Source organism: Drosophila grimshawi, unplaced genomic scaffold (assembly GCF_018153295.1).
Source record: "Drosophila grimshawi isolate 15287-2541.00 unplaced genomic scaffold, ASM1815329v1 contig_44, whole genome shotgun sequence".
Taxonomy (NCBI): Eukaryota; Metazoa; Arthropoda; class Insecta; order Diptera; family Drosophilidae; genus Drosophila; species Drosophila grimshawi.
Window position 1 is genome coordinate 13,860,298 of NW_025063240.1, and position 12,567 is coordinate 13,872,864.

Here is a 12,567-nt window from a genome sequence, read left to right on the forward strand (position 1 = left end):
TTGGAAGACTTGTTGTAGTGTGTAGAATGCTGATATCGATAAGCAAAGTAACGAGCACAATAACAATATATCGATACTATCGCATAGAAAATCGATTGTACTGCTCTGCACTGTGTAATTTTCCGCGAATGCAGCATGTTTGTTGCGTGATTTATTTATTTTTATTAATCTAACCAGCGAGCCGTGGTGACCAAAAAAGTGCAAGCACTCAACAGGTGCTGTTGCTGCTGTGGCCATGGCTGAAGTCAAGGATTGGCGGCCCTTTATCTACGGCGGAATGGCATCCATAACAGCCGAATTTGGTAAGTTAAAAGCGGCGATGATATTTGATTCTATAGAATATGGTGTAAACAAACACTTGCTCGTCTCCTACATGCATATTTGTGTGTCTGTGTGTGTGTGTGTGTATGCACATGTTACTCTTTGCAGGCACATTTCCCATCGACACGACAAAGACCCGCCTACAAATTCAAGGACAGAAAATTGATCAGACATTTTCACAATTACGATATCGTGGAATGACTGATGCATTTGTCAAAATCTCCAAGGAGGAGGGACTGAGAGCATTGTATTCCGGGTAAGTCAACAACTATACTCCGTCCAGAATGCATTCAAGTGACCCAATAACGTGCAAGCTTCTGATTCCATTTACACACATATGCAAATTATTAAGCATGCATGCAAAACTGCAATGTGTGCAAATTGATAACGAGCCACGGCAAATTGACTTCAAATCCGATGAATGTATACCCTTACAATTTGAAGTAATTATTCACCATGATGTTGGAAACATAATAATAATCGTAGCTAGAACAGATATATATTGGCAAACACTGATACTCGTTCCACAAGAAGCCATTTATTGACAGACTTGCGCTGTCATGCAGCACAAAATTTCAATACTCTGTGTTAAGGTATACGGAGTCGTCTCGTGCCATAATCCGTTCAGTGGACTACATCATATGAAATTGGCAGTAAACTTTGGCCCTGCCTGATAAGCACAACAACAGCAGCAGCAGCAGCAGTAACAGCAGTCACCCTTTTAGACTTTGTTATTGAATTTCTGTGATAGCCAGATATCAGATAAGCAATTATTGTCTTGCAGTATTTGGCCGGCGGTGCTGCGACAGGCAACCTATGGCACTATCAAATTCGGCACCTACTACACTCTTAAGAAGCTGGCCAATGAGCGCGGTCTGCTGACGCACAGCGATGGCAGTGAGCGTGTATGGAGCAATATCATCTGTGCAGCGGGAGCGGGTGCCATCTCATCGGCAATTGCCAATCCAACGGATGTGCTCAAGGTGCGCATGCAAGTGCATGGCAAGGGCACCGATCAACTGGGTCTGCTTGGCTGCTTCCGCGAGATCTACAAGTTTGAGGGTGTGCGCGGACTGTGGCGTGGCGTTGGCCCAACGGCACAGCGAGCTGTGGTTATTGCATCCGTCGAGCTGCCCGTCTATGATTTTTGCAAACTGCAGCTGATGAGCGCTTTTGGTGATCAAGTCGCGAATCATTTTATGTAAGCACTGCGCGCACACATTATTCGTAAACACCATTTATTTGATGTTTATCACATTTCAGTTCGAGCTTCATTGCAAGCTTGGGCAGCGCCGTTGCCTCGACACCAATCGATGTGATTCGAGTAAGTGGAATTTCGCACAATTTACTTTGATGTAATTAAGTGATGCTAAAATACTCACTTTTAATAGACGCGCCTGATGAATCAGAGGCATGTGACTGTACTGAATGGTGGCCTTGCCACTGCAGCTGCAACAACACCGAAGCTCTACAGTGGAAGTCTGGATTGCGCTGTGCAGACGATTCGTAACGAGGGTCTGCTGGCATTGTACAAAGGCTTTATACCCACGTGGGTGCGCATGGGCCCCTGGAACATTATTTTCTTTATCACGTACGAGCAACTAAAGAAATATTAGCAACGTCGTTGATCAAAAAACGTCAAGTATAAGATGTATTTAGCATTGAAACCAAAACCAAAAGAAAATCTATTTTAAAATAGGAGCATAATTGAAATGAAATCGAGCCAGGGAGTTGCCACTAATGTGCCTGTTGCATGTTGACTATTTAGTATCCAGAATGAACTTCCGTCATCTAATGAGTTTACGTAGGACAAATGTAATGACTTTTGAAATAATTCCTAATTTGGCCAGAAGCATTTGAACTATCTGCATTTCGAAAAAGTTTGGTAAATCCCATGGAGTACTTGACAATTGGAAGAGCGCCAAGTATTCCTCTAGTCTTGTTAATGCCATTTAATTTCAAATGCATTTCTTATTCACATCTATGTGTGTACAAATATTACATCTTGCGGAACGCATTTAGGAATTAATATTGTTAACTTAAGGAAAAAATGTGACAAAAATTAGTACAATTTAGCTTTTGATTTGGCTTATTTAGTTTAGTTTGAAATTGTATTAAATCGCACTTTTCATTTATTCACAGCAGTTAATTGAACTAGTTTGCATTACTTCAAAAAAAAAAATAAAATTATGCTGTAAATATGTGCATTTAGTAATACATTTATATATGATATAATACATACCAAACAACGATATGTACGAGCAGAACTAATTAATAAACAGATCGTCTGAAATCTCATAACACTTATAATTAATGTGTGTAAACCTTTATTATAAATTACAACATAATTTTCTACTGAAGCAAAAATGAATGAATAAATGAATTAGTACAATTATTTCTCAGGAACAGAAAACTGTCTCCAATCACCTCTTCAAATTGTCTTATTAATTGTATAATAAATATGTGTATATGAAAGAATAGTACACAAAAATAACAATGCCTTTATTATTTTGAATTGTTAGTCACGGATTTAATAGTTATGATTTATAAACGTATTTATTTTTTATTCTGCCTTCGCAATGAAAATGCTAAACTAAATATCGCGTAATGTTTTTGAATTCGGCGCCCTAAACGCCCTTTCGATTATTCCCTAATGCGATAACAAAAATTGCAATCATTGCTTATCGACAAATTGCCGCCAATAGTTGAATTAACGGATTTCGAGCGTCGAAATCACTCCTTGCTGTCTGTCAAAAGAGAGATACATTATTACGATTTGTTCCATGGATTTCGTAACGGCTCTTTCGACCGGCGCTAAAGTCAATGTGAGTAAATTAAACAGCGAATGAAAATATTTGCTTATAGCTCGATTTACTTTCAAGTTCGCGACCGAGCAGTATATATACAGTTTCATCCAGGCTGTCACGGCCGATCCCCACAACTGGTTGGCAAAGGTGTCGCATAACTTTGTCGGGCAGTGTTTCCAAGTGCTCGGCCTGAAGTTCAATGCCACCGTCGAGTCATTTCAGCAGTTCAACTACTTTCACCCGTATTGCGAAGACAACTTGAACTACGTGTATCATGTTGTGCCATTTGTGTTGAGTCGAGTTGAGGCGTTTCTGGACGAGTTGCCTACGCGACTTGCTTACTATAATAGTCAAGTTGCACAGGAGTCGCCAGACACACACCTGGGCCAGCAATTCTATGATCTAACAAATCCTGTGCGCTGCTACTTGCGCATGGTCAGCGTCTGGACGATGGTGGTGCGTGTCATTATTAATAAACTGCAGTTGAACTTCAATCTAATTGATCGGTTCATCTGCGAACCGTTGGCCAGATTATCGTTTAGCCTACTTCATGGCTTGGTCAGGCTGCTACCCAATCATGGCGAACAATTTGAGCTGCTCAACCAAGTTTGCTTAACCCTTGCCGTTCTTGCCCGCTATGGCATATTGTAAGTGCTTGCTCACAGTCCGCTTGTACTAATCGAATAACACATAATTCCTATTCGCTTTGGCAGCTACGAGGCGACCTGTCCGGCCATACTAACACCTATGTTGGACATATTCGCTGAGCACTTTCAACTTTTCTGCGGGGCCACAAAATCTGCTCTGAACTTCATCTACATTGTGTTAAACTGCGAGGTATAAATAACGGCTACAATAAAAGTAACTAAGTTACGACAGTAATTGAAATCTTACCTTCTGTCTTACCAGATGACGAACAGTGACTCTTATATTCAGACATACAAGTTTCTAATCTCGATGTTGGACAAATTTGCTGATGGACAGCAGCGCGATTCAGCGAACAATTTATATTTGCGCCTCTTTACCAACGAACTAATCACCGATAAATACCTGGCCCTACAATTTGAGATGCTCAAAGGGCAGACCAATCCTTTGCGTTTGGCTACGCTTCAATATTTGCAAACCTTGCAGCAGTAAGTCAACCTCTTATTTTGCATTTCACGCACACACTCATCAGTCTTTTATTTTAGGCACCTGGTCAGCGCAGAGATTTTCCCGTTGCGTTTTCTGGAGCAAATCTTGATGATTGTATTGGACGTCTCTCATGTTTCAAATGCGGTGTGTTCCTTGGCTGCACAACTGTATGTGACTCTGGCTCAGCGCCAGCTTCATGACCGTCAGATATTCGTGCACATATTGGAATTGTTTCTAAAAACACACCATATCACACAAAAAAAAGTTGCCAACTATGACAAGCTTATGTTGCTCTTGAAAAACTATATAAAGAAGCTGACGCCGTACTTTCCAGCTGTGCAGTTCTTCAAGTCCTATCAAAATGTATTCAGTGCGGGAGATGTGCGACTGGAGGTCATTCAATTGGCCGCTCAAGCTCTTTGCGCCCTCTTTGAACTTTACACGGAACAGTATGCTGAAAGTGAGCTGGCCCAGAAGCAGGTGCATAAGCTTCTGGCCAATTGGCCGGATCTACTTGAAAGGACTGCCCAGCGGCCAGAGATACGTACCGTTATTTTTGGTATCTACAGTGTCGTGGACTTTGAGGCCATCGTGAATCAAAAGCCACGAGTGAGTTGTTGGTAAAATTAAATGCATTTGATTTGCAATCGATTACTTTTGCAGTTGATTTGTGCACTGGAAAGACACTGTTTGAATATGTTTGTGGATGATGAGACGCTTAACGAAGCCGACTTTTCAATACTATTCTTCAACATCTGTCGTTCCGTGGAGGTGACAGGAAACGAAGAGCTGCTTGTAGCTGCTGCACTGAATTTGCAGGATAAGTATGCAGAGATAGCGGTGCACTTGCTGGATCGCGATCAGGAGAGAGTACAACCTGACCGACTGATGGAATACGCTAAATGCGTGCGATGTATTTATGTCCTGCTCAGGCACAACAAGCTGCGCGGCCATCAGGTGTGCGATATATACGAGATACTAGCCCAGCAAATGCTGAAGATTTCAGTAGCCAATGAGTGTCTAGGTAAGCCCATTCTTTAATTATTTATTACTACTCTTATTGAATATCTCTTCATCTTGTGTATCGCTGCAGCTCTCTATGGCTACGAGTGTTTGGCGCTAATGCTTGCACTGCTGCATCGGGAGCGAGACCAGCTGGTTGATGCCCATGAGCACGAGGCAAGATCCATACGGCTGGCCGAGGAATTGTACGTTGTCTGCGTGCGTGAAATGGGCAACCTGTTGCCGAACTTGCAACACGGCAAGTCTCTGTTTTGTGCCATTGTCGTGCTGCTGCTGGGAATGCAGCATAGCCTGACGCTCAATGCGCTCACTTATGATGTTTTGCTGCAGCAACTCTCCGATTCAACGTTGGCAATTAAAGCACGAAGCGATACACTGTACTTAAGCTACGTGAAGGAGATGTACTCGCACATTCGTCAGCTACACGCTTGTGAGTCGATTGCATTGCCCACGTATCGCATATGGAAACTGCTGTTGCAGTACAAAATGGTAGGGAAAATAATAAAAGAGAATTCATTTAATTGAATTTACTCATTTTCTGCAGGTAAAAACCATGCCAGATTGCATTTGCCTGGAATCGAAACAATTAATCGAAGTGCTAATCAATCGTCGTACTGAAACATACGCTCATTGCCTGGCCGTCATCCATCTGCACATTTTTAATGATCGCACCAATTTGAAGTGTGTGCCCGAAGCTCTGGCCTCCCATTTGCAGCTCGTCGAAGAACACGTCAGTGCGAAGGATGCTTGGCTTTTGAGATTGTATGTTTTCAGTACCTCACTGCAGCTTCTATTGGATAGGCTGAATGTAAACCGTACAGAACCAGTGGCAACCAAGCAACAGAATTGTCTATTGTCGCTGCGTCATTTGATAGAGCTGGTGGCACCACTGCGTCTTGAGAAGCATCATTTTCTGCATATGTACGTATCCATTAATACAATGATTAACACTCTTATATTAATTTATAGTATTTGTCGGCACAGCGCTCGACTGCTAAATAGACTGTCGGCAAACGCTTTTACCACTGCCGAATCGCTTGAACTCGACAAGTTTATAACGCAGATTAGCGCACACAAATACCGTTGCGAGGATGATGAGGATGGGGTGGTATCCAACAATGGGGTGCGTGCGATCCGATTAAAGCCTCAGCCACCGGGTCCTTTGGCGTTCTGGCAAACGAATGTGTTTAGTATTCTATAACGAAATTGAAGTACCACTACAGGAACTCGATGTTTAATTGACTTGTAATTGATAAAATGAAATTCCATTTGTGTTAACATATTATTATGCGATCTGATTTTGTGGATTATTCAGTTCGTTTTTATTAAGTTTTCTTGCTATTCTATATTCATCAATATTGTAAGATTTCAGCTGTCACATTTATAAATGAAGTAACGACATTGTTTTCTAATAAGCTATTCGTATGTAACCAATTTGAATATTTTGAGAAAGAACATAAAATTTATATAATTTGCTTTCTCTACTTTCATTGAGATGCGGAAGAGAATGTCTACAAATACTATAGCTAACGCAGCGGATCAGCTTGCAAATGATGTGGATCTTGCAGTGATGCAGTGCGATGAGGAACGTCTGGAGCGTAAGTCTTTGGTGCTATGGCGGCGTCCATTGATGACCTTAAAATATGGCATCCTGGAGGTGTTTATGCTGTTGCTTAACCTTGGCGTGCGTCTGCTGGATCGACGACTTATGATCTGTCTGCTGATTTTGGTATTTATCCATTATTTGCCGGGGCCGCATGTGGAATACATGCAGATTTGTCGTCAGAATCTGGGCTTCATCTTCTACTGGCTGGGCTTGGGTCTGCTATCTTCGATGGGCTTTGGCACTGGGTTGCATACTTTTCTGCTTTATCTGGGACCGCACATTGCTGCTGTCACATTGGCTGCCTATGAATGCCAATCACTGGACTTTCCGACGCCGCCCTATCCGGAGCTAAAGATTTGCCCCCAAGAACCCTATGTAAGAAAAATGCCAAATATGTGTGACATCTTGTCCAAAGTACGAATCGAAGCTACGCTGTGGGGCGTGGGCACCGCTCTGGGTGAGTTGCCGCCATATTTTATGGCCCGGGCAGCTCGTCTCTCTGGTAAAAGATTGGCTGAGAGGCAGCAAGTAAGTCAGCCGCAAAATCGCAGCGACCCACTGAATCTATTTGATAAATGTAAAGATCTGATTGAGCGTGTGGTTCTCCGTGTCGGTTTCGTGGGTATCCTCTTGTGCGCCAGCGTTCCAAATCCACTCTTCGATCTGGCCGGCGTTGCTTGTGGCCATTTCCTGGTGCCATTCTGGAAGTTTTTTGTTGCCACTCTAATGGGCAAGGCGATTGTCAAGACCAGCCTACAGCAAGTGCTCGTCATTGTTGCCTTCAGTGAGGATTTGGTTGCCTTCTTGGTGAAATCACTGGGTAAAGTGCCTTTAGTCGGCTCACGAATGCAGTCGCCCATTGAAAATCTGTTGACTTCGACCAAGCTGCGCATGCATCACAAAACTAATGGTAATGCATCATTCACCAGCCTCGGCCTGGTGTCGAACGCTTTTCAAATCCTCTCCATCGTCATAATGATCTACTTTGGAATCTCCATGCTAAATGTCTTAGCCCAAAGGCATTGCAAGCGCTTGCAGCTGCAGGCAAGAGATCAAATAGTTCGGGAAACTGTGCAAGAAAATTCAGAATCAACAGAGAGTGAAGTCTTGAACGGATTAAAAGAAATGGTGGAATGTCAACAGGAAACTAAGGTCTAAGGATAAGAATACCACTGACTGTTGCTCATTATGAAAGGCATCGATTGAGAGGAGAGATGATTAATCAGTTGCGAGGGCTATAAATAAATGAAAAACATTTAAATTAAATTTCTTGTATTCTTTATTTTATTATAATTAGTTTTGTTGTTGTTTCTCTTGTTGTTCTTGGTTGTTAATTGTGTATGTATTGTATTTCAATGCCAATCATATTTAGTTATCCATTGTGTACATTTTACATTCAACAGCAAATTTAACACAAAAGCTAAGCATATACTTAACGCATTATCGAATTGGGGCCAATTTTACACATACATATGCATATATATATATATACATATATATATATGGTATAAGCATTTGAATCGCTTATTATGACTTATACAAAATGACTACAAATTTTGGTTTGTGATTTTCGATTTCAACTAATTACCCACTGTATGTATGAGTATACTATGTATATGATGACTAATGATATCCAACTCTCTGCAGTTCCGTTTCGCTTAATTAGAGTGGGGTTTGCGAGTAAAAAATCCATACTTACACACACACCAGTAAATACATATTTGCATTGTTTGCACACACACTCGCCTACGCCTACAACTTCTACAACTAAATTTCGTCTAACATTTGCACTACAATTGATGCATTAGCATGGCCGCCTGCCTTCATTAGTAAGTACATACTACTCGTTTATACCCTACCATGTTCCACTTTATTCTCTCGGGTGTGTGTTGGTTGGTTAGTAATCGGTTTCGGTAATCGAACTTGTCGCTTGGTTCGGCATTCCTTTATATTCTTTAACAAAAAATGTAACCAATTTAATAAAAATGCATACCATAGATATAATATACGAGCTCTTATGTTTAGATATATGTATATGCACATGATGGATGATTATGTTCGATTATGTGTGGTGTACAGCAACAGTACAGTTACAATTTATAGTGTAGACTTCTTTATTCCAATTGAATTAAAATCATTTTGGGAGAAATGCAATTTCTCAAACGAATAACAGTCGTACTTTCCCTTTTGATAGGTGTTCAAGATGACTTTAGTACTTTATGGGAGTGTTTTTATTATAGAGTTGTTTTTAATATCTAAGTACATACATACATATACAAACATACGTAGAGTTTAACTATTTGCGGCAAAGTCTTTTCGTTAGAGAGATAGAGACAGAGACAGAGATATCGAATGGGAACGAGAGAGTTTCGAAAATATATATTTAACATATTTGAACATTTACAAATTGGAAACGAAAAGCTCACACATAATACATTTACGTTATTGACAAACATTTTGGGATTGTTATGATCTCATCTTTCAGGATACTCGCATTTAAATTGCTTCAATTATTTAACCCATCTGTCCCTGGAACGATTGTTAAGTATCGCTCAATTTTCGCTAATTGGATTAAATTGTATTTGTATATTTTAGCTACATTCATATACGACACGACACGATCGTTTACAGATATCTCAATCCATTTAAGTAATGGGTAGTTTTACAATTTTTGCCAACCAGCATAATTTTTTAGTATTTAATATTCCTGTATTGCACAAATTATTTTCTGCATATATAAAACAATTTTATGAATAATTTTTTTTAATTATCGTTTTTTCAAGAATTTAGATTAATTTCTTGTTACTTTAAGTATTTGTTGCTCTTTAAGTTATGAATCAATTGTTTTTGGTTTCTTTTCTAAAATTTGACGCCTAATACAATTTAATTTATTTGTTTTTTTTTATAATTTTGGTTAAAATTCATTTTACCATATCATCTTCCTATAATTTACGATAAATATTTGTATGGATTTGATTTTATATTTTATATTATTATAGAAAAGCTTTCGAAAGTAAAACAAACCGAATTAAGTTTTTTCAGTAAGAAAATTCTATTATAATGATTGAAAACGGAAAATAGAAAATGCTTAAAACTTTTTGAAAGAAGACAATTTCATTAAATTCATATATTTTATATGATTTGCTTATAAAATCTTCTAATTTTGGAACATATGTGTATTCATTATTTATTGCAGCTAGTTTTTATATTTTTACAAACGCCTAGACATGTTGATTATTATTACTTTTCTCTGTGTATGTAGGTACATTTATTGTTAAAATAATCGAACTTAAATTAATATTAAATGCTTTATTTCTGTTTCAGTTGTTAAATAAAAAGGATATACTGTCCTATTCGGAAGTATTTTGAAAGACGAATCGTAAGCAGTGGCTTTTCATCATTATTATAATTATCATTCAACATTAATATGTACTTTTAAAAAATGTTAACGGCGGGAAGTACTACAATCGTTTTGAAGCATTTTATTTCAATATGTTGTTAAATTAGTTTGCGTTTATTTTAATGGTTTATTTTTAGTTTTGTTATTTTTTTAGTTAATATAATCGTATTTGTTCGATTTGTAGCAAAATGTTTATTCCATTTAATGTTCTTGCTTGATTGTAGAAAAATGTACGCAGATAATGTTCCAGTATTTTGACTTCAAAATTTTTTAGTGTCATTAAATTTGTTCATCAAAAAGAGCAAAATTGTGTTTATTTTTGTATTGTCCTTTAATGTCTCAGAAATTTGTCATTAAGCAATGGTTGTGGTTTCACATTTCAATGAGTTATGAAAGTCCCTTCATGTTAAAAACTGTCTTGTTGGATTCTGTTGTATTCCCCATATGCATTGTTCTTGAGTGCTCTTTATCCACGCTTTGTAAAATGACAATGAAGTGTGAGAATGCAATCTTCGAAGTTGTATGGTTTGTTTCCTCTTTTTGTATTATTATTTTTTACGTTCGTTTCAATATTGTCTACTACTTATGTACATCCCTTGTTTATGTTGTTCTTGTGTTCGTATTATAATATATTTGTATTTCGGCATATCTTCCTTACTTTTTTAAACAATATTACCTTTATTTATGTATGTGTATACTTTTATATGTTGGAAGCTATATGCTAATGACAGTGAATCGTTTATCGTTAATCGCTTATCGTTTTCATGTTGAGCTTTAATACTTTTAACGGTTTCTGTTACTCTTCCAAAAATGTTATTAAATGCCATCGATTGTTTGTTACATTTTCTGATGCTTACTCACGGTTCGGTTAGAATAATCACAAAACAAATTGAATACTAATTGAAAGAAATACTAACAATTATATTACATAACTGTAATTAAGGAATTGCAAGGACTTTTTTTTTTTGAAGCTGAAGGCTCTCTTATCGTGCTAGACTATATATACTAAAATATTTTTCTTTATTTCTATTGGATGCCACTGCCCATGGTTGGTTTGTATCGGTATAACGGTATCGGTTTCAGTATCGGGTTTAGCTATTTGTGTTTTAATTATAAATTAATTTAAATTAATTATATATATATATATATATATAAATATATATATTTAAACTATATACAATTGCATTGGATATCCGACAAAATTATGCAATTTACGGCACAATTTTGACCAATGCTTTCGAGATTCTGCCTGGGTACGAGTAGATCTCTTATAAATACACCCTGCGCGGTGATGTCCACATATTATTTTGTTGTTAAATATAGTCAAACAGTCCTGCAAAAAAATAAATGCAATTTAGTTAAATAGATTAATAATAAGAAACTATTAATAATGTTGCAGTAGAAAGAACTTGGCTAGATGGTACCCTGAACTTAGACCTACAGAGAATTCAACCTCTCTGGGTTCATTTTTGGGAAAACTCATAGTTAAGAGTAGACACGAAAGGTAAGAGATAAAGAAAATCGTTATGCATAGGATAAATTGCAAAACTTACTTCATTTAATGCTCTGCAAATATCCGTGAAATCACTTAGTTAAGTGCAGATTATTGTGCTCAAGTCAATTAATTTGTTGGTTTTATTTTTGTCTTTCACTGTGAACCACTGAACCGGAACCAGTTGGCCAATTGGCTCTTAAACGAACCACTCGTCCTTCTGAGCAGCGCCGACAGCAGAGTTGGCATTCGGATGATTGCCAGCAACGGCGATGTTCGTCTGGCTGAGTCCGGTTGTGTTTTGTGAAAGATCTTGACCTAATTGACGAAATTTGCCAAGCACCAAATGGGACGGACTTTGGTGGCCATCTTCAAGTAATTGTGTGGAATGCGGTGGTACCCGGATGGTCCCGCAGGGTGATGCCAGTTTCCCGACGCCGGCGGCAATTGTGTGTGCTCTCGCGTCAGCGTGCCGCCAACGCCAATGCCCATGCCGACGCCATGGTAATGCAGATGCTTCGACGATCCGTTCGTCTCGGCATTGTGATGTACTGCGGATGTGACAATTATTACCAATAGAGTGAGCAATGGAGAACTAGGAGTAACTTACGCTGCATTGCGGTGTTCTGATTGGCGGCATTCTCATCCTGTCGCCGGCACACACAGATTGCAATGGCCACAATGAGGGCGCTTAGCACCAGCAGCACTCCGACCACAATCAACACGAACCAGGTCATGTCCACGCCAAACACAGTGCTCGTCGTCTCATCTGCAAAGTGAAGTT

General features: G+C 38.8%; 4 protein-coding genes across 4 annotated transcripts in view; 3 read left to right on the top strand and 1 right to left on the bottom strand.

The window, feature by feature from the left end:
* Positions 1-109: 109 nt before the first annotated feature.
* On the top strand, positions 110-2,628 carry LOC6558912 (mitochondrial uncoupling protein Bmcp). The gene is made up of 5 exons (XM_001984286.3): positions 110-302; positions 430-577; positions 1,106-1,522; positions 1,585-1,645; positions 1,713-2,628. The coding sequence occupies exons 1-5, from the start codon at positions 236-238 to the stop codon at positions 1,935-1,937; spliced, it is 918 nt and encodes a 305-aa protein (XP_001984322.1). The 5' UTR covers positions 110-235; the 3' UTR covers positions 1,938-2,628.
* A 405-nt stretch (positions 2,629-3,033) lies between these two features.
* LOC6558533 lies at positions 3,034-6,672 on the top strand. Its single transcript, XM_001984285.2, has 9 exons — positions 3,034-3,146; positions 3,204-3,775; positions 3,842-3,965; positions 4,038-4,261; positions 4,319-4,871; positions 4,926-5,286; positions 5,356-5,774; positions 5,830-6,206; positions 6,270-6,672. The coding sequence occupies exons 1-9, from the start codon at positions 3,105-3,107 to the stop codon at positions 6,484-6,486; spliced, it is 2,889 nt and encodes a 962-aa protein (XP_001984321.2). The 5' UTR covers positions 3,034-3,104; the 3' UTR covers positions 6,487-6,672.
* Positions 6,673-6,773: 101 nt separating this feature from the next.
* Positions 6,774-8,139, top strand: LOC6558913 (vacuole membrane protein 1). The gene has a single exon (XM_001984283.2). It carries the CDS (start codon positions 6,781-6,783, stop codon positions 8,047-8,049), a length of 1,269 nt encoding a protein of 422 aa, XP_001984319.2. The 5' UTR covers positions 6,774-6,780; the 3' UTR covers positions 8,050-8,139.
* Positions 8,140-11,488: 3,349 nt separating this feature from the next.
* The window catches only part of LOC6558648, a 28,314-nt gene continuing 27,235 nt past the window's right edge, over positions 11,489-12,567 (bottom strand). Inside the window, exons 6-8 of the mRNA XM_032738927.2 lie at positions 12,394-12,552; positions 11,845-12,334; positions 11,489-11,624 (exon numbers count right to left, since the gene is read on the bottom strand). Coding sequence (XP_032594818.1) covers positions 12,102-12,334; positions 12,394-12,552 — 392 coding nt within the window. The 3' untranslated portion in view covers positions 11,489-11,624; positions 11,845-12,101. The remainder of the gene's footprint in view (positions 11,625-11,844; positions 12,335-12,393; positions 12,553-12,567) is intronic.

Bases quoted from the DNA above. Each gene is read 5' to 3' on its own strand.
- LOC6558912 (XM_001984286.3), top strand. From the start codon at position 236: ATGGCTGAAGTCAAGGATTGGCGGCCCTTTATCTACGGCGGAATGGCA. The intron at 578-1,105 runs GTAAGTCAACAA...ATTGTCTTGCAG, and splicing joins CTGAGAGCATTGTATTCCGG to TATTTGGCCGGCGGTGCTGC. The intron at 1,523-1,584 runs GTAAGCACTGCG...ATCACATTTCAG, and splicing joins CAAGTCGCGAATCATTTTAT to TTCGAGCTTCATTGCAAGCT.
- LOC6558533 (XM_001984285.2), top strand. From the start codon at position 3,105: ATGGATTTCGTAACGGCTCTTTCGACCGGCGCTAAAGTCAAT. The intron at 3,147-3,203 runs GTGAGTAAATTA...TTTACTTTCAAG, and splicing joins CGACCGGCGCTAAAGTCAAT to TTCGCGACCGAGCAGTATAT. The intron at 3,776-3,841 runs GTAAGTGCTTGC...TCGCTTTGGCAG, and splicing joins CTTGCCCGCTATGGCATATT to CTACGAGGCGACCTGTCCGG.
- LOC6558913 (XM_001984283.2), top strand. From the start codon at position 6,781: ATGCGGAAGAGAATGTCTACAAATACTATAGCTAACGCAGCGGATCAG.